The sequence below is a fragment of the Dendrobates tinctorius genome, unplaced genomic scaffold (genome assembly GCF_039654945.1).
Source record: "Dendrobates tinctorius isolate UK_male_01 unplaced genomic scaffold, ASM3965494v1 ptg000182l, whole genome shotgun sequence".
NCBI lineage: Eukaryota > Metazoa > Chordata > Amphibia > Anura > Dendrobatidae > Dendrobates > Dendrobates tinctorius.
The window spans coordinates 3,408,217-3,432,315 of NW_027361849.1; the positions used below are offsets into that span (position 1 = coordinate 3,408,217).

Genomic DNA, 24,099 nt, shown 5'->3' on the forward strand with positions numbered 1-24,099 from the left:
CCTTGATCCATCCCTATGGGACCTCTTACTTCGATGTCAGCTTCGTGAGACCGGAGGGCCTTGAGCTTTTTTGGTCTCGCCATGAGCTGGCTCGGGGTCGCCCCGAATGGCAAGGTTTCGTCCCTGTCGCAATATCCCGCCAGAACTCGGTCAGGAAGGTGACCGTTTTGACCAGTAACGAGTCACTTTCCTGCATGGACATCTCCACCTGGATTGGTCGATATGGCGACATCGTCGGCATTCCTGAGAAGACCCGCGACGACCATGGTATCTGGTCAGGGGCCTGGACCTTCATGGTGAAATTGAAGGTTTCAGGAAACACTGTTACCCATATACCTTCCTCTACATTTTTGGGGAGGGACAGGATCCTGATTTTCTACCAGGGGCAGCCTAAGGTCTGTCACAGGTGCGGCAGCCCCACACACTTCAGTGCGCAGTGTACCACCCAGAAGTGCGCACTGTGTGGGGACCTTGGCCATCTCGCTGCTACCTGTGGCAGGATTAGGTGTAACTTGTGTGGTGACCTCGGTCATCCATTCAGTCGCTGTCCGCGTTCCTTTGCCAATGCAGTCCTGAAAGCGGCGAGTGCGGGACAGGCGAAAGCCGGGACTAATCTTGCCGGTGAAAGGACCAGTAGGGGCGGAGGAGGCAGGGAACCGGTGAGGAGCAAGCTGCCGCCATCCAACATCAGGCGGCAGGAGCAACGCCATGGGAACAGGGGGCAGGGAGTAATGACCCTAAACCCTGACCCAGGTACTTCACTTGCAGCTGAGGATCCTAAAGACAGCGAATTGAGTGAGGAAGTCAGGAGACTTGAAAGGGAGGAGCAGGCAGACGCCATGTCCTCCCAGGAACCCTCATCCGGTGACAGTCTGGATGAGGGAGAGGGGGAATGGTCACAACAAAGGAAAAAGGGTAACCGGAAAACAACCAAGGGTAGGAGTGGGTCCGGGTCTCGAGCCTCCGCTCTGGAGTGCGACCCCTCTGATTCTCTGGCCCTGATCCAGGTGCCATTGGAAGGTCCAGCCGCCCCCCCTCTGGTGGATCTCTCCAACCGGTTCGGGGCCCTCCAGGACTCCCCTGCAGAGGGGGAGGACAGGGGCCCGGAGCCGGAGGTAGCGGACGGGGATGTTGGGGCTCAGGGGGTCGCTGAGTCTTCTTCTCAGGGAGCAATTAAAGGGCCCTCTGGGGGGGGGGGGGACTACCTCGGGACCACCAGACAAGGGCCAGAGTGTATGTAAGGAGAGAATGGATGAGTCTGTGTGTCTTAAGCGCACTAAAAGCTCATCATTGTCTGAGGAAGAGGGTGAAGCTGTTGGGGGTGGGAAGAAAAAGGCTATCTAATCCAATCAATCATGATGGCGGCACCCACACCGTTGACGCTGGCAACCATTAATGTTGCCAGCATAAAGTCAGAAGCGGCAAGGTACACGGCCTTTCATTTTCTCGGCCAACTTGATGCCGACATTTTGTTTTTGCAGGAGACCAGGTTGACTGACCTATCAACCATGCATAAAGCAAGGAGGGAGTGGAGGCATGGGCCCTCCTACTGGTCTCTTGCGGCCGAGCCGTATAGCGGTGTGGCGGTCCTTTTTAAGACCGCAGCGGTTGAATGCAGACGATTAATTGAATTAGAAATGGGGAGATGCTTGATCCTAGATGTCTCCATGGGGGGACAGGAGCTTCGGCTCATTAACATCTACGGTCCCCAATCCAAGTGGGACCGCAAATGTCTCTTCTTGAAGATCAAACCTTTCTTATTTTCAAGTCGGCAGGTGGTCTTTGGAGGGGATTTCAACAACGTCACGAGACCCTGTGATAGAGGAGGTTCTGGGGACCGGCTGACTTATGATTGCGTCGCGCTAAACAGGACAGTAAGTGAGGCACGCCTAGTGGATGTCCACATCCGGCACAACACAGGCAGCACGGGATTCACCTTTTTTAGAGGTAGTCAGTGCAGGTCTAGGATAGATAGGTTTTATTTGAAGGAGGAAGCCGTCTCCTCGCCGTTGTCGGTTGTGGAGGTGGAGTTCTCCGACCACTGTTTGATTATGTTTTCTCTGAACGTTACAGAGACTCCTAGGATGGGAAGAGGTTATTGGAAGCTGAATTCATCACTCCTTGAGGAAGAAGCTGTAAGACGGTCTTTTGAGGATTTTCTTCAGAGCCAGGTACCACTGCTGGGCCTAAGTAACACTAAGTCAGAGTGGTGGGAGATGTTCAAACATCGGGTGGCGAAATTCTTCCGGCAACTCTCGAACCTCAGAAGCCTGAACAGGGATCGCCTGTATCAGAGCCTGAGGAGGAGACTCGAGCATCTTGTCTCGACTGGAGGTAGCCGCGAGGAGATCTCCGGTGTGAAGTCCTTGCTGAAGAGGTGTCAGTACGATAGGCACGCATCTTTGGTTTTTGAGAGGGACTACGGGAAGTACTACTCGCCCGACCCTTACAGAAGCTGCAAGATGTCAGTGAATAGTAAGATAGTGACGGGGCTGATGGACAGTACGGGATCCTTGAAGAGGTCCAGATCAGGGATCTTGGAGGTCGTCAGTTCATACTACTCACACCTCTTGGGAAGGAGGGAACTGGATCGTGACAGGATGTCGGCTTTCCTGGCTGAAGCTGTTCCGGAGCCAGGGGCTGACCTCTCGCTGGACGTTTTGGCAGAAGCGATCAAAGAAGAGGAAGTGAGACTGGCGATCGATGGGCTCAGGCCCAAAAAATCACCAGGTCCGGACGGCTTAACATCCGAGTTCTTTAGGACCTTTAGGGACTCCTTGGTTCCCCTCTTGACTCAGGTGTTTAATGAGTGTCTCTCCTCGGGCACCCTGCCGAGATCATTAAGGAGGTCAGCTTTGATCATTTTGTCAAAGGGTAAGGATCCGTCACGCATTGAGAATTGGCGTCCCATAGCACTTCTCAATGTGGACAGGAAGGTTTTGGCTAAGATACTTTTCAACAGGCTGGTGAAGTTTGCGCCGCGACTCCTTTCAGAGGCTCAGAACTGTTGCGTTCCTGGCCGTAGCACTTTCAGTGCTGTTCTGGGTGTCCGAGAGGCCGTGGAGCAAGGCAGGGCGGGCCTTTGGAAGGGGTTCCTGCTGACCCTGGATCAGGCAAAGGCTTTTGATCGGGTTGACCACGAGTACCTCTGGTCCACTCTTTTGAGGTACGGTCTGCCTGGGGGGTTTGTGGACTGGCTTAAGACCTTATACGCTGGGGCTGAGTCTTTCCCTCTGGTAAATGGGTGGATTGGACAACCTTTCGGGGTAGGATCTGGTGTCCGTCAGGGCTGCCCTCTTAGCCCTTTGCTTTACGCGTGTGCGATCGATCCCTTCCTCAGAAGGATCGAGTGTGGACCGTTGGCGGGGGTGAGGATGGGCGGGGTGGAGCCAGAGGCTATCCTGAGGGTAGTGGCCTACGCGGACGATGTCACCGTTTTTGTTTCTTCGCAAGAGGAGGCGATGGTGGTGATGTCAGAAGTGGAGAGCTACTCGGAGGCTTCCGGGTCCAAGGTCAACCAGGACAAGTGTGAGAGTCTCTGGCTGGGAGGCGGGGATCCCGGGTTTGATCTTCCGGACACCCTCCCCGAACCCCAAGAACACGCCAAAGTCCTAGGCATCGAATTTGGCCAGGGTGATTACCCCATGAAAAACTGGGAAGGCAGAATCAAAGGTGTCGCTCAAAAAGTGGACCAATGGAAGGGTTGGTCTTTGACCCTGAGGGAAAGGGTTGGCCTGTGCAAAGCTTTCCTGCTCCCCTTACTAATCTACCTGGGCAGCGTCTGTGTCTTGCCAGAGCCTCTCTGGACTCGGGTCTACAGTCTGTTCTTTCAGATGTTATGGGGGAATAGACTGAACCTAGTCAAGCGGGAGGTCACTTACCGCACGAGGAGACTAGGGGGGTTGAATATGGTGAACCCCGTGGTGTTCCTAGTGAACACCTTTTTGAAGGTCAACGTGGCAAACCTCTGGAAAGAGAGGGCTCCTCCGTGGGTATTCTCCTGCAAGGGATGGTTTCAGCCTTTCTTCCAGGAATGGGAGACAGGGGGAAGATTGAAGGATCTTCGCACACCGCATGGGCATCTCCCGGCTTATGTTACCCCGGTTCTGAAGATGATGCGCCGGTGGGGTCTGGGAATGTGGGAGGTGAGGTCCCTCCCGAGGAAACTCCTCGACATGCGGGTCTTGCTTTCGCATTTTCAGAGTCCATTGGTCCTCAAGGACTGCCCAAGTCGGGATCTAGAGGTTGGGTTGAGTTTGTTAAATTCTAATAGGATCCCCAAGAAGTACTGGGACTTGACTTGGCGCTGCTTCCAAGGTAAGTTGTATGTGAGGGACAATCTGAAGTACAGGAGCTCCGAGGACAGGAATTGCCCCCGTGAGGCTTGTATTAACATGCTGGAAAGCATGGAGCACTTCCTGCTTCATTGTCCCTTTAATACAGAGGTGTACAACAGGGTGGGAGCTTCCATTGGTTGGCCGCGGCTGGCTACTCTGTCCTATGCCGAGTGGGCCTATGGAGCGTTCGGAGACCTCGGGAGAAGGGACAGAGTCACTTTATTTATAGTCAGCGCAGTGGTCAGGTACTTCACGTGGAACGCACGAGTTTTAGTTTCGACGCAGAGTAAAATCCTCCGTGTAGACAAAGTTTATAGCAGCATCCTAGGTGCCCTGGTGAAGGTCCATTCTCTGGAGTATGAAAGACTGGGTGCCCGGAGGGCGGCCCATCTCTGGAGGGGTTTCTCCTTCGGGGTGCCTTAGTCCGTTAGTACTCCTATATCCTGGTGGTGGGCTGATGCCTTTTCAGTCTAGAGTTTTGTTTTGAATTTCAGTCTCCTGAATAGAAGGTTTGCAAGCATCGAACTTGAGCCTTAAGTGGTGAGTACGTAGGTTATGTTCTGTAACGTTGGTTTATGTATATATTGTATATAGCGTAATGTATGTATTGTATATATTGTGTATAATAGAGGGTCTTAGTTAGGTTGGGTGGGGGGATTGGGGGGATGGGGGGTTTTCAACAGCGGTGATAAGAGACTGATCTGGCCTGGTCCAGGCCCCGCCTGGGGAAAAACTTTGGGGCCTGATCCTAGCTCGGAGAAATCCTGAACTTTGTGGCCAGAGCTGGATCAGGGGTGGTGGGATAGATAGAGTAGATGTGTGTTTTATATATAGTGTTAAAAAAAAAAAAAAAAAAAAAAAAAAAGGAAAAAAAAAAAAATAAATAAATAAAAGGAAAAATATATAAATATTGTTAATTTTCTATACTATGTTTGTAATTAGGTTTGTCGTAAGTGTGAATGTGGCGGTGTAAGGGGGAGGCTGTGAGGTAAGGCAGTGGGACCAGAGGGTATTAGGTGTGTCTTGTACAATATTCGGACTGGTGTCATATGTTTATATTGTATATAGTGTATATAGTATTGTATATAGGACGGTGTTAATGTAGTTCAGGGTTGTATATAATAGTGTGAATGGAGCTGGGTCGGGGGTTTTACATGATTTTATTTATTTATTATTTTAAGGGGGTGCTGGTGTAATTATTGTAATTTTGTTCCTTTTTTGTTTTTTTTTTAGTTTTTAATTTCTTGTTTCTTTAATTTAATTTTCTTTTCCCGTTTTGTAGGTCGAGAATTTCCCTTATTGTTTCCATTTCTTGTTTATTTCTTTGTGTTTGTGTCTGATTTTGTCATATTGTTTCTGATTGGAGTTTTTGTTCTATGTTTGTTCTGTTGTGTTTTATTTGTAACGTCGTGAAGGATTTTATAATAATAAAAAAGACCTACAATCTATTACTCCCCGTTATCAGCCATTACTGGGGAGGAGACTGTAGGACAGGAGACTACAATCTATTACTCCCCGTTATCAGCCATTACTGGGGGAGGAGACTGTAGGACAGGAGACTACAATCTATTACTCCCCGTTATCGGCCATTACTGGGGGAGGAGACTGTAGGACAGGAGACTACAATCTATTACTCCCCGTTATCAGCCATTACTGGGGAGGAGACTGTAGGACAGGAGACTACAATCTATTACTCCCCGTTATCAGCCATTACTGGGGGAGGAGACTGTAGGACAGGAGTCTACAATCTATTATTCCCCGTTATCAGCCATTACTGGGGGAGGAGACTGTAGGACAGGAGACTACAATCTATTACTCCCTGTTATCAGCCATTACTGGGGGAGGAGACTGTAGGGCAGGAGACTACAATCTATTACTCCCCGTTATCAGCCATTACTGGGGGAGGAGACTGTAGGACAGGAGTCTACAATCTATTATTCCCCGTTATCAGCCATTACTGGGGGAGGAGACTACAATCTATTACTCCCTGTTATGAGCCATTACTGGGGAGGAGACTGTAGGACAGGAGACTACAATCTATTACTCCCCGTTATCAGCCATTACTGGGGGAGGAGACTGTAGGACAGGAGTCTACAATCTATTATTCCCCGTTATCAGCCATTACTGGGGGAGGAGACTGTAGGACAGGAGACTACAATCTATTACTCCCTGTTATCAGCCATTACTGGGGGAGGAGACTGTAGGGCAGGAGACTACAATCTATTACTCCCCGTTATCAGCCATTACTGGGGGAGGAGACTGTAGGACAGGAGACTACAATCTATTATTCCCCGTTATCAGCCATTACTGGGGGAGGAGACTACAATCTATTACTCCCCGTTATCAGCCATTACTGGGGAGGAGACTGTAGGACAGGAGACTACAATCTATTACTCCCCGTTATCAGCCATTACTGGGGGAGGAGACTGTAGGACAGGAGTCTACAATCTATTATTCCCCGTTATCAGCCATTACTGGGGGAGGAGACTGTAGGACAGGAGACTACAATCTATTACTCCCCGTTATCAGCCATTACTGGGGGAGGAGACTGTAGGACAGGAGTCTACAATCTATTATTCCCCGTTATCAGCCATTACTGGGGGAGGAGACTACAATCTATTACTCCCTGTTATGAGCCATTACTGGGGAGGAGACTGTAGGACAGGAGTCTACAATCTATTATTCCCCGTTATCAGCCATTACTGGGGGAGGAGACTACAATCTATTACTCCCCGTTATCAGCCATTACTGGGGAGGAGACTGTAGGACAGGAGACTACAATCTATTACTCCCCGTTATCAGCCATTACTGGGGGAGGAGACTGTAGGACAGGAGTCTACAATCTATTATTCCCCGTTATCAGCCATTACTGGGGGAGGAGACTGTAGGACAGGAGACTACAATCTATTACTCCCTGTTATCAGCCATTACTGGGGGAGGAGACTGTAGGGCAGGAGACTACAATCTATTACTCCCCGTTATCAGCCATTACTGGGGGAGGAGACTGTAGGACAGGAGTCTACAATCTATTATTCCCCGTTATCAGCCATTACTGGGGGAGGAGACTACAATCTATTACTCCCTGTTATCAGCCATTACAGGGGAGGAGACTGTAGGACAGGAGACTACAATCTAATACTCCCCGTTATGAGCCATTACTGGGGGAGGAGACTGTAGGACAGGAGACTACAATCTATTACTCCCTGTTATCAGCCATTACTGGGGAGGAGACTGTAGGACAGGAGACTACAATCTATTACTCCCTGTTATCAGCCATTACTGGGGAGGAGACTGTAGGACAGGAGACTACAATTTATTACTCCCTGTTATCAGCCATTACTGGGGAGGAGACTGTAGGACAGGAGACTACAATTTATTACTCCCTGTTATCAGCCATTACTGGGGAGGAGACTGTAGGACAGGAGACTACAATCTATTACTCCCTGTTATCAGCCATTACTGGGGAGGAGACTGTAGGACAGGAGACTACAATTTATTACTCCCTGTTATCAGCCATTACTGGGGAGGAGACTGTAGGACAGGAGACTACAATTTATTACTCCCTGTTATCAGCCATTACTGGGGAGGAGACTGTAGGACAGGAGACTACAATCTATTACTCCCTGTTATCAGCCATTACTGGGGAGGAGACTGTAGGACAGGAGACTACAATCTATTACTCCCTGTTATCAGCCATTACTGGGGGAGGAGACTGTAGGACAGGAGACTACAATCTATTACTCCCTGTTATCAGCCATTACTGGGGAGGAGACTGTAGGACAGGAGACTACAATCTATTACTCCCTGTTATCAGCCATTACTGGGGAGGAGACTGTAGGACAGGAGACTACAATTTATTACTCCCTGTTATCAGCCATTACTGGGGAGGAGACTGTAGGACAGGAGACTACAATCTATTACTCCCTGTTATCAGCCATTACTGGGGAGGAGACTGTAGGACAGGAGACTACAATCTATTACTCCCCGTTATGAGCCATTACTGGGGGAGGAGACTGTAGGACAGGAGACTACAATCTATTACTCCCTGTTATCAGCCATTACTGGGGGAGGAGACTGTAGGACAGGAGACTACAATCTATTACTCCCTGTTATCAGCCATTACTGGGGGAGGAGACTGTAGGGCAGGAGACTACAATCTATTACTCCCAGTTATCGGCCATTACTGGGGGAGGAGACTGTAGGACAGGAGACTACAATCTATTACTCCCCGTTATCAGCCATTACTGGGGAGGAGACTGTAGGACAGGAGACTACAATCTATTACGCCCTGTTATCAGCCATTACTGGAGGAGGAGACTGTAGGACAGGAGACTACAATCTATTACTCCCTGTTATCAGCCATTACTGGGGGAGGAGACTGTAGGGCAGGAGACTACAATCTATTACTCCCAGTTATCGGCCATTACTGGGGGAGGAGACTGTAGGACAGGAGACTACAATCTATTACTCCCCGTTATCAGCCATTACTGGGGAGGAGACTGTAGGACAGGAGACTACAATCTATTACTCCCTGTTATCAGCCATTACTGGGGAGGAGACTGTAGGACAGGAGACTACAATCTATTACTCCCCGTTATCAGCCATTACTGGGGGAGGAGACTGTAGGACAGGAGACTATAGGGGTCTTACTTTGTCGCTGTCCACCGTGTTCTGTGACGTCCGAGAGGCGATGGAGATGGTGTCCGGCTGACTGCTGCCATCCCCCTGACTGTCCAGATCTTCAAGTCCATCCCTGTAAGGAACAGACTCAATTATTAACTGTTAATTTTATTTCTATAGCGCCAACATATTCCGCAGCACTTTACTTTATAGAGGGGACTTGTACAGCCAAAAGACATTACAGCACTGCATAGCAATAAACACATAGATCAAAACAGATACCAAGAGGAATGAGGGCCCTGCACTGTTCAATACGACGTGCACCCACCCCCAAAGACTCTGCACATCTACACGCTGCACCCTTGGTACCTGCACCCTTGAGGGTGTGTGCACACGTTGCGGATTCTGCTGCGGATTTTTCCACGCATATTTGTCTAAATCCGCAGGTCATATCTGCGGATTTACTGCAGTTTAGCCTGCGGTTTGACACCTGTCATGGAGCAGGTGCCAAACCGCTGCCGAATCCGCACAAAGAATTGACATGCTGCAGATTTAAATCCGCAGCAAATCCGCGCGGACAATTCCGCACCGTGTGCGCTGAGTTTTTCTTTTTACATAGACTAAAATGGTATTGTACAACGCAGCAGAAACTTCTGCAGATACGCAGGGCCAAATCTGCTGCGGATCAGCAGCAGAATCCGCAACGTTTGCACAGACCCTAAGACTTTGCCTCCATGGAACTTGCACATAACTGCAGTCTCTGTGCTCCCTCCAGCAATGTGAGATAGATGGAGGACGGGCTCCTAATATCACCAAAGCGCAGGGAGTCCGATGCTTCATATGCTTATGGGAAGGGAACAGCCTGACCCCGGGGGTGACACGATGCTTCCTCAACCATGACCCACTGCAGGGGCATTCCCCAAGCTATGGCCATCCTTAAAGAGTCACTGAATCTACAGCCTGCAACTAGCAGTGGTCCAGTGCCCTCCCCTCCAGATATCACAGGCTGACCAGAGGCCCAAAACGTCTAGTCGATCTGAGGATAGCCTTGCAGGAGGATCCAATCATTTCAGCTACAGCAACATTTTCTGGGACTTTTAGTGCCACAACCTCAGAATATTCACTTCTTATATCTATGGCATCTCTCACCTCTTGCTGTTGTTCCTCTGTTTGGCCGGGGTCTTTGGGGGCTGGATCGGTTCCTTTAAGGCTCCTTTCAGGTGGATCATCCTCTCCTGGATCACCTCTCGGATATTCTTAATCCACTCCTGCTTTACTTCTATGCTTGATGCCTACAGATACCAAAGACGTGAGGCCAAAAGAGAAGCGGCGCCATAATACATCACTATAGAAACCGCATGCACATCTGATCAGTAACTGCATCCATATAACTGGAGCAGCCTTATCCGCCAGCTACCTCCAGAGCTGCAGTCACTATTCTGCTGTTACATCATGTCATCCTCCAGTCACCTCCAGAGCTGCAGTCACTATTCTGCTGTTACATCAGGTTTTATCCGCCAGTCACCTCCAGAGTTGCAGTCACTATTCTGCTGTTACATCATGTCTTATCCTCCAGTCACCTCCACAGCTGCAGTCACTATTCTGCTGTTACATCATTTCTTATCCTCCAGTCACCTCCAGAGCTGCAGTCACTATTCTGCTGTTACATCGTGTCTTATCCTCCAGTCACCTCCAGAGCTGCAGTCACTATTCTGCTGTTGCATCATGTCTTAACCTCCAGAGCTGCAGTCACTATTCTGTTACATCGTGTCTTATCCTCCAGTCACCTCCAGAGCCGCAGTTACTATTATGCTGTTACATCATGCCTTATCCTCCAGAGCTGCACTCACTATTCTGTGGTTACATCCTGTCTTATCCTCCAGAGCTGCAGTCACTATTCTGCTGTTACATCGTACATCGTGTCTTATCCTCCAGTCACCTCCAGAGCTGCAGTCACTATTATGCTGTTACATCATGCCTTATCTTCCAGAGCTGCACTCACTATTCTGTGGTTACATCCTGTCTTATCCTCCAGTCACCTCCAGAGCTGCAGTCACTATTATGCTGTTACATCAGGTCTTATCCTCCAGTCACCTCCAGAGCTGCAGTCACTATTCTGCTGTTACATCAGGTCTTATCCTCCAGTCACAGTAATGACAGCTTTATGTGAGACTGGAGGATATAAATGAGATCTAATGCAAAGTAGAGAAAAAACAAATGTGGCTCAAACCTTCAACACTGTTTTATTATCGGAGGACGGCGTACGACCCGACCACAAGGCGAACTTACAGGAGTCCCCTTCAACGTGCTCCGTCACCCCCAGCTCCGAGGTCTGAAAAAATATCATTTGTTATGAGAAAAGCAACCGGTTCCGTTACAACTGCTGACCGTGTGCCTGCCGACACCACGGCGTCCGACTGCTCTAACGGCAACGCCAGTGACGGCTGACGAGAGGCTTCGGCCACAGTTACCTGGCGCTTTATGGCTTTTATCCAGTCTCCAGTTTACAATGGTACAAGGAGACGCTCGGCAGCTTCACAATATACCATGACCTCTGCTCGCTGTCAGCGGAAGGAAACATTCGTGTTTAGATCCTGAGCTACTCAAAGATTGTTATAATATATCAAAAGTCACGTGTCACTGACAGCAAGCAGAGATACAAATATATTGTAAAGTTGCAGAATGTCTCATTACACAACGCCCTGCCAACAGCGCACATTGGGGGGCACGACAGGGGCAGTGGCATTGGATGTTACTTGGGGGCGCAAAACATGCCACAGCCCTCTATCGTCAAATTATCCAGGGCTCCACTGCAGGCTCCTTGGAGCTGCTCCTGGTGGCCGACGAGATCAGGAAAGGCCTCAGGCCAAGCCGGGGGCAAGGACCGAGGCAAGGGCGAGGACCGAGGCAAGAGCATGGACGAGGACAAGAACCAAGGGCGTGGACTAGGATAAGGAACCAAGGCAAGGGAGAGAGGATGAGGAACCAAGGCAAGGGCGGGTGGGGGGAGGACCGAGGCAAGGTTGGGTGGGGCGAAGATCGAGGCAAGGTCGGGTGGGGGGGGGGAGGACCGAGGCAAGGTGAGGTAGAGGGAGGACCGAGGCAAGGTCGGGTGGGGCGTGGACCCAGACAAGGTCGGGTGGGGCGAGGACCCAGACAAGGTCGGGTGGGGCGAGGACCCAGACAAGGTCGGGTGGGGCGAGGACCCAGACAAGGTCGGGTGGGGCGAGGACCCAGACAAGGTCGGGTGGGGCGAGGACCCAGACAAGGTCGGGTGGGGCGAGGACCCAGACAAGGTCGGGTGGGGCGAGGACCCAGACAAGGTCGGGTGGGGCGAGGACCCAGACAAGGTCGGGTGGGGCGAGGACCCAGACAAGGTCGGGTGGGGCGAGGACCCAGACAAGGTCGGGTGGGGCGAGGACCCAGACAAGGTCGGGTGGGGAGAGGACCCAGACAAGGTCGGGTGGGGAGAGGACCCAGACAAGGTCGGGTGGGGAGAGGACCCAGACAAGGTCGGGTGGGGAGAGGACCCAGACAAGGTCGGGTGGGGAGAGCACCCAGACAAGGTCGGGTGGGGAGAGCACCCAGACAAGGTCGGGTGGGGAGAGGACCCAGACAAGGTCGGGTGGGGAGAGGACCCAGACAAGGTCGGGTGGGGCGAGGACCCAGACAAGGTCGGGTGGGGCGAGGACCCAGACAAGGTCGGGTGGGGGCGAGGACCAAGAACCAAGACAAGGTCGGGTGGGGCGAGGACCCAGACAAGGGCGGGTGGAGGCGAGGACCAAGAACCAAGACAAGGGCGGGGGGGGCAAGGACCAGGGTGAGATGCGAGGACTAAGGCAATAAAGTAGTTGTACATGCCCTGTCCCCATTGTGAATAGTAAATAATCCATCTACTGTATATAAACCATCACTCTGACCCAATGGTAAAGAGCCATCACTCCGCCACATGGTAAATAACCATCACTCTGCCCCCATGGTAAATATCCATCACTCCGCCCCCATGTAAATATCCATCTCTCCGCCCCCATGGTAAATATCCATCACTCCGCCCCCATGGTATACTGTTAACACCCGGCTCCCATGGTATATAGCCAACACCCCGCCCCCATGTAAATAGCAATCACTCTGCCCCCATGGTATGCTGTTAACACCCGGCTCCCATGGTATATAGCCAACACCCCGCCCCCATGGTAAATAGCAATCACTCTGCCCCCATGGTATGCTGTTAACACCCGGCTCCCATGGTATATAGCCAACACCCCGCCCCCCCATGTAATAGCCATCACTCCGCCCCCATGGTAAATAGCCAACACCCTGCCCCCCATGGTATATAGCCACCACCCGCCCCCATGGTATATAGCCACCACCCGCCCCCATGGTAGATATAGCAGACGCTCCTCCACTGCCCTATGGGATTAATGCCCTCCTCTATAGTATCGTTGTCTATGGCTATTGTCCTGCCCCATGGTGGTTTGTGTTTAACCACAGCCCCCATGGCACATGGTTAACAGCCAGTCCCCATGAACCATGGCTAATGTTCAGCCCCCCGTGCTACATGGACAGTTAATGCCCCGCCGCAGTGGTGCCTCGATAGCCCCCCATCCCCGGGCAGACATGGCGGTCCTCACCAGCAGCTTGTTCTTGTACACATACTTCGTGTGCCCTGTGGAGTCTTTGATCTCTTTGCTGAACACCAGAGAGATCTCAAACAGGAAGAGGTGTCGGTCGCGCCCTTTTCTAATCAGCGATTTGGGGTCCCAGACTTGGAAGGAGTCCTGGAGGATGAGCTCGCCCTGAACATCCAGGTTCTCATCAAACCCTAAAGATAAAAATGTGTTAGTGATGGGAGTGATGTGATCAGGCTATGGCCACGCTGAGACTTGTAGTGCCCCCGGTAGTGCTCTCAGGCGTCACCTTCCAGCATGCTGACGTGCATGGCGTCATTGGCTCGCTTCGGCACGCTGAGCATCACCTCCAGACCGTCCTTGATCTCGCCTTTACCCTCCTCGCAGCAGGTCAGCAGCTCCTGATGGAGAGACATCAAGATCTGCGAATGTAGAGAGAATCTCGCCCCCCCAGGACGCCCCCCGTAGAGTCGACACGAGCGCACAGTAAATATTTATCACATCTCTGCAATGGAAACTGCGGCACGGAACACAGGAGCCATCCAGGAGGGAGAAGCACGTCCTACGTGAAAGCCAGACACCGCCATACGGAACCTATAGATGCGCCAACAACGCGGGGCAACCTGGTTTTACTAATCGTCAGCTACATTAATCTACAGCCACAGCCAGAGCTGTATTCACAATTCTGCTGCATCCCCCATTATCACAGTGGTGACAGGCACAGATCTAACAGCTACACTCCCATCATGCACTGCATCTGCAGTGTTGCATTCTGGGAGAGTCAGATTATCTGCAGCGCCTGCTATAAACACTGCAGTTCATCATCTGTACAGAATCAACAGGAATAGTATGCGAGACTGCAATGGTGAGCTTCAGATTGTGAGTGCAGCTCTGGATGTGAGTGCAGGCCAGGAACAGTACAAGGCGGGTGTCACAAGTTGGGTAGCGCGGTGTTGGCGGAGCGCACCTTCAGCAGTAGCTGATACTTTGTGATCCTCTGCACGGGTTTGATGAGATACGAGGAGATGGAATTGGCCAGTCCGTGTCTTTGCTGGATCTCCTGTAATGTAGAGATGAGACGATCAGCGGATAGCAGGGCCGGCAGGCGTGTACCCAGCAACCATGGCGGCCATACTTACATCAAAGAAGGTGGCGGCATGCTCCAGGATCAGCTGGCTGGAGTCCGGCTTGTTCTTACAGTACGTCACGTACATCTGAAACTTGTCAGCCTGAAAGCAGAAGAGCCAAAGAAGAACCATCACATCTGACCCTACGCGGGTCCTCCATGCTCCCATCACCGAGCCTACACAGGCCCTGTGTACTGCCCTCGCCGACCCTACCCGGGTCCGCTATACTGCCCTCATGGATCCTACGGGGGTCCAATACTCTGCCCTCTCCGATCCCACGCGGATCCGCTATACTGCCCTCACTGATCCTACAGGGGTTCGCTATACTGCCCTCACCGATCCTACGCGGGTCCGCTATACTGCCTTCACCGATCCTACCCGGGTCCGATACACTGCCTTCACTGATCCAACGCGGGTCCGCTATACTGCCCTCACCGATCCTACGCGGGTCAGCTATACTGCCCTCACCGATCCTACGCGGGTCAGCTATACTGCCCTCACCGATCCTACGCCAGTTATTCTGCAGTTATTCACTGCAGTTATTCACCAGTTATTCTGCAGGTGAACAACTGGCTACGTCGATGGTGCCGTCAGCAACGATTTGGATTTCTGGATCACGGAGTGAACTACTTATACGATGGACTACTTGCTAGAGATGGGGTGCACCTTACGAAGACTGGAAAGCATGTATTTGGAAGTCGCCTTGCTGCACTTGTAAGGAGAGCTTTAAACTAGAACAACATGGGAAGGGAAGCAAAAGACCAGAAAAAGCCATACACCTGACAAATGCTATTGAGAACTCTGTTAATAGAAGTGGAAAGGAAGAACAAAGACGAAAGAATCTAATTAATAAAAATATTGGAGAAAGAGAAACCAATCACAAACTAAAATGTTTCTATACTAATGCACAAAGCGTGGGCAACAAACAAGGAGAATTGGAACTACTAACACAGGAAAAGAAATATGATGTCATTGGAATCACTGAAACTTGGTGGGACGATACACATGATTGGAATACAAGACTAGAAGGATACAACTTATTTGCAAGAAACAGACTTGATAAACGAGGAGGAGGTGTCGCATTGTATGTTAGAAACGCATATATCTGCACAGAGATTGAAGCTTCAGAGACTGGGAGTTCTGTGGAAACTGTTTGGGTAAGAATACAAGGACAGAACAATGGAAAGGACACCATTGTAGGCATTTACTACAGGCCGCCTGTGCAAGCTGAAGATATGGATGAACTCTTTATGCATCAAATGGCCAAGTTCTCCAAAAAATATGACATAGTTGTCATGGGAGATTTCAACTATCCAGACATTTGTTGGGAATCTCTCTCAGGCAAAACTAACAGGTCAAGGAAATTCTTATCCTCTCTTGCTGACAACTTTATCTTCCAAAAGGTAGGGGAGAAAACAAGGGGAACTGCTACCTTGGATCTAATCCTTATAAACAGGGAGGAAATGGTTGAGGAGGTAAAAGTGGCTGGGACCCTAGGAGGTAGCGACCATGCTATTTTAGAATTTTGGATAACTAGAGGCGGAAGACCTGTGAAGACTCAGACGTCAAGGTTAGATTTCAGAAAGGCAGATTTTAAGGGATTCAGAAAGATAATTGGAGGAATCCAATGGCTGGATATCCTTAAAGACAAAAATGTCCAGGAAGGATGGGAAATCTTGAAAAATGAAATTCTCAAAGCACAGTTGTTAACAATTCCGAAAAGAGGGAAGAATAGGAAGCATTTAAGGAAACCAGGATGGGTGAACACAGAACTTAAGCACATGCTAAAAAGGAAGAAAAAAATGTTTATAAAATGGAAAGAGGGAGGCATATCTAAAGAAGAATATAATGCTGTCTGCAGAATCTGCAGGGCACAAATCAGATTAGCTAAAGCTGAAAATGAATTGAGGCTTGCAAGAGATGTCAAAAGCAATAATAAAGGATTTTGGGGATATGTCAAAAGTAAAAGAAAAGTCAAAGATGCTATAGGATTTTTACAGGATGAAAATGATGAAATGGTAAGACAGGATGTTGAGAAGGCTGAACTTTTAAATTCCTATTTTGCATCTGTTTTCTCTCAGAAAGGAAATGTAACACCAACTGTTATTCACTGTCCTATTAAGGGAATAGAAGAATCCAGGATATCTATAAACAGAAAGATAGTGAGGAAACACTTAGCTAACCTAAATGAATTCAAGTCTCCAGGTCCAGATGAATTACACCCCAGAGTACTGAAGGAGATAGCAGAAGAAATTTCTGAACCACTCTCCATAATCTTTGAAAATTCTTGGAGAACAGGAGAAGTGCCAGAAGACTGGAGAAGAGCAAATGTTGTTCCTATCTTCAAAAAGGGGAAGAAGGTGGACCCAGGCAACTATAGGCCGGTGAGTCTGACTTCTATACCAGGAAATATCTTTGAACAAATTATTAAACAACATGTAAGTCAATACCTGGATAAGAATGAAGTGATCAAACAGAGTCAGCATGGGTTTGTAACTAATAAGTCATGTCAGACTAACTTAATTTCCTTCTATGACGGTATCACTGATTGGGTGGATCAAGGAAATGCTGTAGATATAGTATATCTTGACTTCAGCAAAGCATTTGACAAAGTCTCTCATACAATCCTTATTGAAAAAATGACTAAGTATGGAATGGACAAGGCAACTGTTAGGTGGATTCATAGCTGGCTTAGTGATCGGACCCAAAGAGTGGTCGTAAATGGCTGCACATCCAGTTGGAAGAATGTCTCAAGTGGGGTACCACAGGGCTCTGTCCTGGGCCCTGTATTGTTCAACATCTTTATCAACGATTTAGATGAAGGAATTGAGGGTAAACTGATTAAATTTGCTGATGACACAAAGCTAGGAGGGATAGCTAATACTAGAGAAGAGAGAGAGAGGATTCAAAAAGATTTAAATAAACTGGAGAAGTGGGCAGTAACTAACAGAATGGTTTTTAACAGGGAGAAATGCAAAGTACTACATCTGGGCAATAAAAATGAAAAAAGCATATATAGAATGGGAGGAATAGGGCTAAGTGACAGCACATGTGAAAAAGACTTGGGTATACTAATAGATCACAGGCTGAATATGAGTCAACAGTGTGATGCAGCAGCAAAAAAGGCAAATGCAGTTCTAGGATGTATTAACAGAAGCATACAGTCTAGATCACGTGAAGTCATTATTTCCCTCTACTCCTCTTTGGTCAGACCTCATCTGGAATATTGTGTCCAGTTTTGGGCACCACATTTTAAAAAAGACATCAACAAACTGGAGCAAGTTCAGAAAAGAGCGACCAGAATGGTGACCGGTCTGCAAACCCTGTCTTATGAGGAAAGGTTGCAGGATTTGGGAATGTTTAGTTTGCAAAAGAGAAGACTGAGAGGAGACTTAATTGCTGTCTACAAATATCTAAAGGGCTGTCACATTGTAGAAGGCTCAACTTTATTCTCATTTGCACAAGGAAAGACTAGAAGCAATGGGATGAAACTGAATGGGAGGCGACACAGATTAGATATTAGAAAAAACTTTTTGACAGTTAGAGTGATCAATGAGTGGAACAGGCTGCCACGAGAAGTGGTGAGTTCTCCTTCAATGGAAGTCTTCAAACAGAGGCTGGACAGACATCTGACTGGGATGATTTAGCGAATCCTGCTTTGAGCAGGGGGTTGGACCAGATGGCCCAGGAGGTCCCTTCCAACTCTACGATTCTATGATTCTATGATTCTACGCGTGTCTGCTATACTGCCCTCACCGATCCTACGCGAGTCCGCTATACTGCCCTCACCAATCCTACGCGGGTCAGCTATACTGCCCTCACCAATCCTACGCGAGTCCGCTATACTGCCCTCACCAATCCTACGCGGGTCAGCTAGACTGCCCTCACCGATCCTACGCTGGTCGGATATACTGCCCTCACCGATCCTACGCGGGTCCGATATACTGCCCTCACCGATCCTACACGGGTCCGATATCCTGCCCTCACCGATCCTACGCGGGTCCGATATACTGCCCTCACCGATCCTACGTGGGTCAGCTATACTGCCCTCACCGATCCTATGCAAGTCTGCTATAGTGCCCTCACCAATCCTACGCAAGTCCGCTATACTGCCCTTACCGATCCTACGCGGGTCAGCTATACTGCCCTCACCGATCCTATGCAAGTCTGCTATACTGCCCTCACCAATCCTACGCGAGTCCGCTATACTGCCCTCACCGATCCTATGCAAGTCTGCTATAGTGCCCTCACCAATCCTACGCAAGTCCGCTATACTGCCCTCACCGATCCTACGCGGGTCAGCTATACTGCCCTCACCGATCCTACGTGGGTCAGCTATACTGCCCTCACCGATCCTACGTGGGTCAGCTATACTGCCCTCACCGATCCTATGCAAGTCTGCTATAGTGCCCTCACCAATCCTACGCGAGTCCGCTATACTGCCCTCACCGATCCTATGCAAGTCTGCTATACTGCCCTCACCTATCCTACGCAAGTCCGATATACTGCCCTCACCGATCCTACGCGGGTCCGCTATACTGCCTTCACCGATCCTACGATAGGTCGGATATACTGCCCTCACCAATCCTCTGCAAGTCCGCTATACTGCCCTCACCAATCCTACGCGAGTCCGCTATACTGCCCTCACCGATCCTATGCGGGTCAGCTATACTGCCCTCACCGATCCTACGTGGGTCAGCTATACTGCCCTCACCGATCCTATGCAAGTCTGCTATAGTGCCCTCACCAATCCTACGCAAGTCCGCTATACTGCCCTCACCAATCCTACGCGGGTCAGCTATACTGCCCTCACCGATCCTACGCGGGTCAGCTATACTGCCCTCACCGATCCTACGTGGGTCAGCTATACTGCCCTCACCGATCCTATGCAAGTCTGCTATAGTGCCCTCACCAATCCTACGCGAGTCCGCTATACTGCCCTCACCGATCCTATGCAAGTCTGCTATACTGCCCTCACCGATCCTATGCAAGTCTGCTACACTGCCCTCACCGATCCTATGTGGGTCAGCTATACTGCCCTCACCGATCCTATGCAAGTCTGCTATAGTGCCCTCACCAATCCTACGCGAGTCCGCTATACTGCCCTCACCGATCCTATGCAAGTCTGCTATACTGCCCTCACCGATCCTACGCGGGTCCGCTATACTGCCTTCACCGATCCTACGCTGGTCGGATATACTGCCCTCACCAATCCTCTGCAAGTCCGCTATACTGCCCTCACCAATCCTACGCGAGTCCGCTATACTGCCCTCACCGATCCTATGTGGGTCAGCTATACTGCCCTCACCGATCCTACGTGGGTCAGCTATACTGCCCTCACTGATCCTACGCAAGTCTGCTATAGTGCCCTCACCAATCCTACGCAAGTCCGCTATACTGCCCTCACCGATCCTACGCGGGTCAGCTATACTGCCCTCACCGATCCTACGCGGGTCAGCTATACTGCCCTCACCGATCCTACGTGGGTCAGCTATACTGCCCTCACCGATCCTATGCAAGTCTGCTATAGTGCCCTCACCAATCCTACGCGAGTCCGCTATACTGCCCTCACCGATCCTATGCAAGTCTGCTATACTGCCCTCACCTATCCTACGCAAGTCTGATATACTGCCCTCACCGATCCTACGCGGGTCAGCTATACTGCCCTCACCAATCCTACGCGGGTCAGCTATACTGCCCTCACCGATCCTACGTGGGTCAGCTATACTGCCCTCACCGATCCTATGCAAGTCTGCTATAGTACCCTCACCAATCCTACGCAAGTCCGATATACTGCCCTCACCGATCCTACGCGGGTCCGCTATACTGCCTTCACCGATCCTACGCTGGTCGGATATACTGCCCTCACCGATCCTACGTGGGTCAGCTATACTGCCCTCACCAATTCTATGCGGGTCAGCTATACTGCCCTCACCGATCCTACGCGGGTCAGCTATACTGCCCTCACCGATCCTATGCAAGTCTGCTATACTGCCCTCACCGATCCTACGCGAGTCCGCTATACTGCCCTCACCGATCCTATGCAAGTCTGCTATAGTGCCCTCACCAATCCTACGCAAGTCCGCTATACTGCCCTCACCGATCCTACGCGGGTCAGCTATACTGCCCTCACCGATCCTACGTGGGTCAGCTATACTGCCCTCACCGATCCTACGTGGGTCCGCTATACTGCCCTCACCGATCCTATGCAAGTCTGCTATACTGCCCTCACCTATCCTACGCAAGTCCGATATACTGCCCTCACCGATCCTACGCGGGTCCGCTATACTGCCTTCACCGATCCTACGATAGGTCGGATATACTGCCCTCACCAATCCTCTGCAAGTCCGCTATACTGCCCTCACCGATCCTACGCGAGTCCGCTATACTGCCCTCACCGATCCTATGCGGGTCAGCTATACTGCCCTCACCGATCCTATGCAAGTCTGCTATAGTGCCCTCACAAATCCTACGCAAGTCCGCTATACTGCCCTCACCAATCCTACGCGGGTCAGCTATACTGCCCTCACCGATCCTACGCGGGTCAGCTATACTGCCCTCACCGATCCTACGTGGGTCAGCTATACTGCCCTCACCGATCCTATGCAAGTCTGCTATAGTGCCCTCACCAATCCTACGCGAGTCCGCTATACTGCCCTCACCGATCCTATGCAAGTCTGCTATACTGCCCTCACCGATCCTATGCAAGTCTGCTACACTGCCCTCACCGATCCTATGTGGGTCAGCTATACTGCCCTCACCGATCCTATGCAAGTCTGCTATAGTGCCCTCACCAATCCTACGCGAGTCCGCTATACTGCCCTCACCGATCCTATGCAAGTCTGCTATACTGCCCTCACCGATCCTACGCGGGTCCGCTATACTGCCTTCACCGATCCTACGCTGGTCGGATATACTGCCCTCACCAATCCTCTGCAAGTCCGCTATACTGCCCTCACCAATCCTACGCGAGTCCGCTATACTGCCCTCACCAATCCTATGCGGGTCAGCTATACTGCCCTCACCAATCCTACGTGGGTCAGCTATACTGCCCTCACTGATCCTACGCAAGTCTGCTATAGTGCCCTCACCAATCCTACGCAAGTCCGCTATACTGCCCTCACCGATCCTACGCGGGTCAGCTATACTGCCCTCACCGATCCTACGTGGGTCAGCTATACTGCCCTCACCGATCCTATGCAAGTCTGCTATAGTGCCCTCACCAATCCTACGCGAGTCCGCTATACTGCCCTCACCGATCCTATGCAAGTCTGCTATACTGCCCTCACCGATCCTATGCAAGTCTGCTACACTGCCCTCACCGATCCTATGTGGGTCAGCTATACTGCCCTCACCGATCCTATGCAAGTCTGCTATAGTGCCCTCACCAATCCTACGCGAGTCCGCTATACTGCCCTCACCGATCCTATGCAAGTCTGCTATACTGCCCTCACCGATCCTACGCGGGTCCGCTATACTGCCTTCACCGATCCTACGCTGGTCGGATATACTGCCCTCACCAATCCTCTGCAAGTCCGCTATACTGCCCTCACCAATCCTACGCGAGTCCGCTATACTGCCCTCACCGATCCTATGCGGGTCAGCTATACTGCCCTCACCGATCCTACGTGGGTCAGCTATACTGCCCTCACCGATCCTACGCAAGTCTGCTATAGCGCCCTCACCAATCCTACGCAAGTCCGCTATACTGCCCTCACCGATCCTACGCGGGTCAGCTATACTGCCCTCACCGATCCTACGCGGGTCAGCTATACTGCCCTCACCGATCCTACGTGGGTCAGCTATACTGCCCTCACCGATCCTATGCAAGTCTGCTATAGTGCCCTCACCAATCCTACGCGAGTCCGCTATACTGCCCTCACCGATCCTATGCAAGTCTGCTATACTGCCCTCACCTATCCTACGCAAGTCTGATATACTGCCCTCACCGATCCTACGCGGGTCAGCTATACTGCCCTCACCAATCCTACGCGGGTCAGCTATACTGCCCTCACCGATCCTACGTGGGTCAGCTATACTGCCCTCACCGATCCTATGCAAGTCTGCTATAGTGCCCTCACCAATCCTACGCAAGTCCGATATACTGCCCTCACCGATCCTACGCGGGTCCGCTATACTGCCTTCACCGATCCTACGCTGGTCGGATATACTGCCCTCACCGATCCTACGTGGGTCAGCTATACTGCCCTCACCAATTCTATGCGGGTCAGCTATACTGCCCTCACCGATCCTACGCGGGTCAGCTATACTGCCCTCACCGATCCTCCGCGAGTCCGCTATACTGCCCTCACCGATCCTGCGCGAGTCCGCTACACTGCCCTCATTGATCTAACGGGGGTCCACTATACTGCCCTCACCGATCCTATGCGAGTGCACTATACTGCCCTCACCGATTCTACGCGAGTCCGTTATACTGCCCTCACCGATCCTATGCGGGTCCGCTATACTGCCCTCACCGATCCTATGTGAGCCCAAATATACTGCCCTCACCGATCCTACAAGCGTCTGATATACTGCCCTTATATCACATTATCATTACTGACCCGATACAGATCCTATGTACAATCATCATTAATCCTTTATACCAACATGGACCCTTCCGATCTGTGCCCTTAATGATTAGTGACATTTTAATCACCCATGTGACGAAGCAATGACCGACGTCCTCTGGAAGTTGTTCGTATTTCTCCAATTCCTTTAAAAAGATGCTGAGGAGAAACAAAGGATTATGGGTCAGAACATTACCGTCCCCGAGCGGATACATATAATCAATTAACAGAATACATAGTGACTGAAGAAAGGACCACTGTAAATCCCGTGTCTGCTAACCGCCAGTCACCTCCGTCATCAGTATCTGGTGACTGCCCGTCACCTCCACCATTAGTAGTGGATATCATGACTAAGACTATTTTTTAGTTGAAACGCGTTGATCCTCCTCACTGGTGTGCTTGGTGTTTGCTATAAGAAATTTTTAAAGAATCAACATATTTTTAAGTTGTCCAATAAAGCTTTGTAAATTGCAGCCGCCCCCGTCTCAAGCTGGATCACTTTTTTTTTTTCCTCTATATAAAATCTGTTTGAAACGGATCCAGCAGCAATTTGTCCGGCTGATGTTGTATGGCTTAAAAAAACCAAAACAATCGCAACTAGATGTCACAACTCATTTTTGGAGTCATGACAGCTCTGGTTCTGCTTTAATTTCAACGTGGTTTTTACTTTTGGGCCAGCAAGGGTCAATGTCAGTTTCCTTGCAGGCAGCTGCTGTGCTGCAGGTCAGCTGATGTGGGTGGTGACCACTCCCACCACCCTTTAAATAGTCACATGACGCATCAGCTGACTGTTGGCGATAGATTTTGTCACTGAAGC

At 50.5% G+C, this 24,099-nt stretch overlaps 1 protein-coding gene across 3 annotated transcripts in view; it reads right to left on the bottom strand.

Moving 5' to 3' along the window:
• The window catches only part of KALRN (kalirin RhoGEF kinase), a 256,773-nt gene that overhangs the window by 159,954 nt on the left and 72,720 nt on the right, over positions 1-24,099 (bottom strand). For all 3 annotated transcript variants that reach the window (XM_073551939.1, XM_073551935.1, XM_073551934.1), the window contains exons 21-28: positions 23,372-23,441; positions 14,725-14,814; positions 14,553-14,645; positions 13,875-13,986; positions 13,589-13,779; positions 11,188-11,289; positions 10,107-10,249; positions 8,988-9,090 (exon numbers count right to left, since the gene is read on the bottom strand). In XM_073551939.1, coding sequence (XP_073408040.1) covers positions 8,988-9,090; positions 10,107-10,249; positions 11,188-11,289; positions 13,589-13,779; positions 13,875-13,986; positions 14,553-14,645; positions 14,725-14,814; positions 23,372-23,441 — 904 coding nt within the window. The remainder of the gene's footprint in view (positions 1-8,987; positions 9,091-10,106; positions 10,250-11,187; positions 11,290-13,588; positions 13,780-13,874; positions 13,987-14,552; positions 14,646-14,724; positions 14,815-23,371; positions 23,442-24,099) is intronic.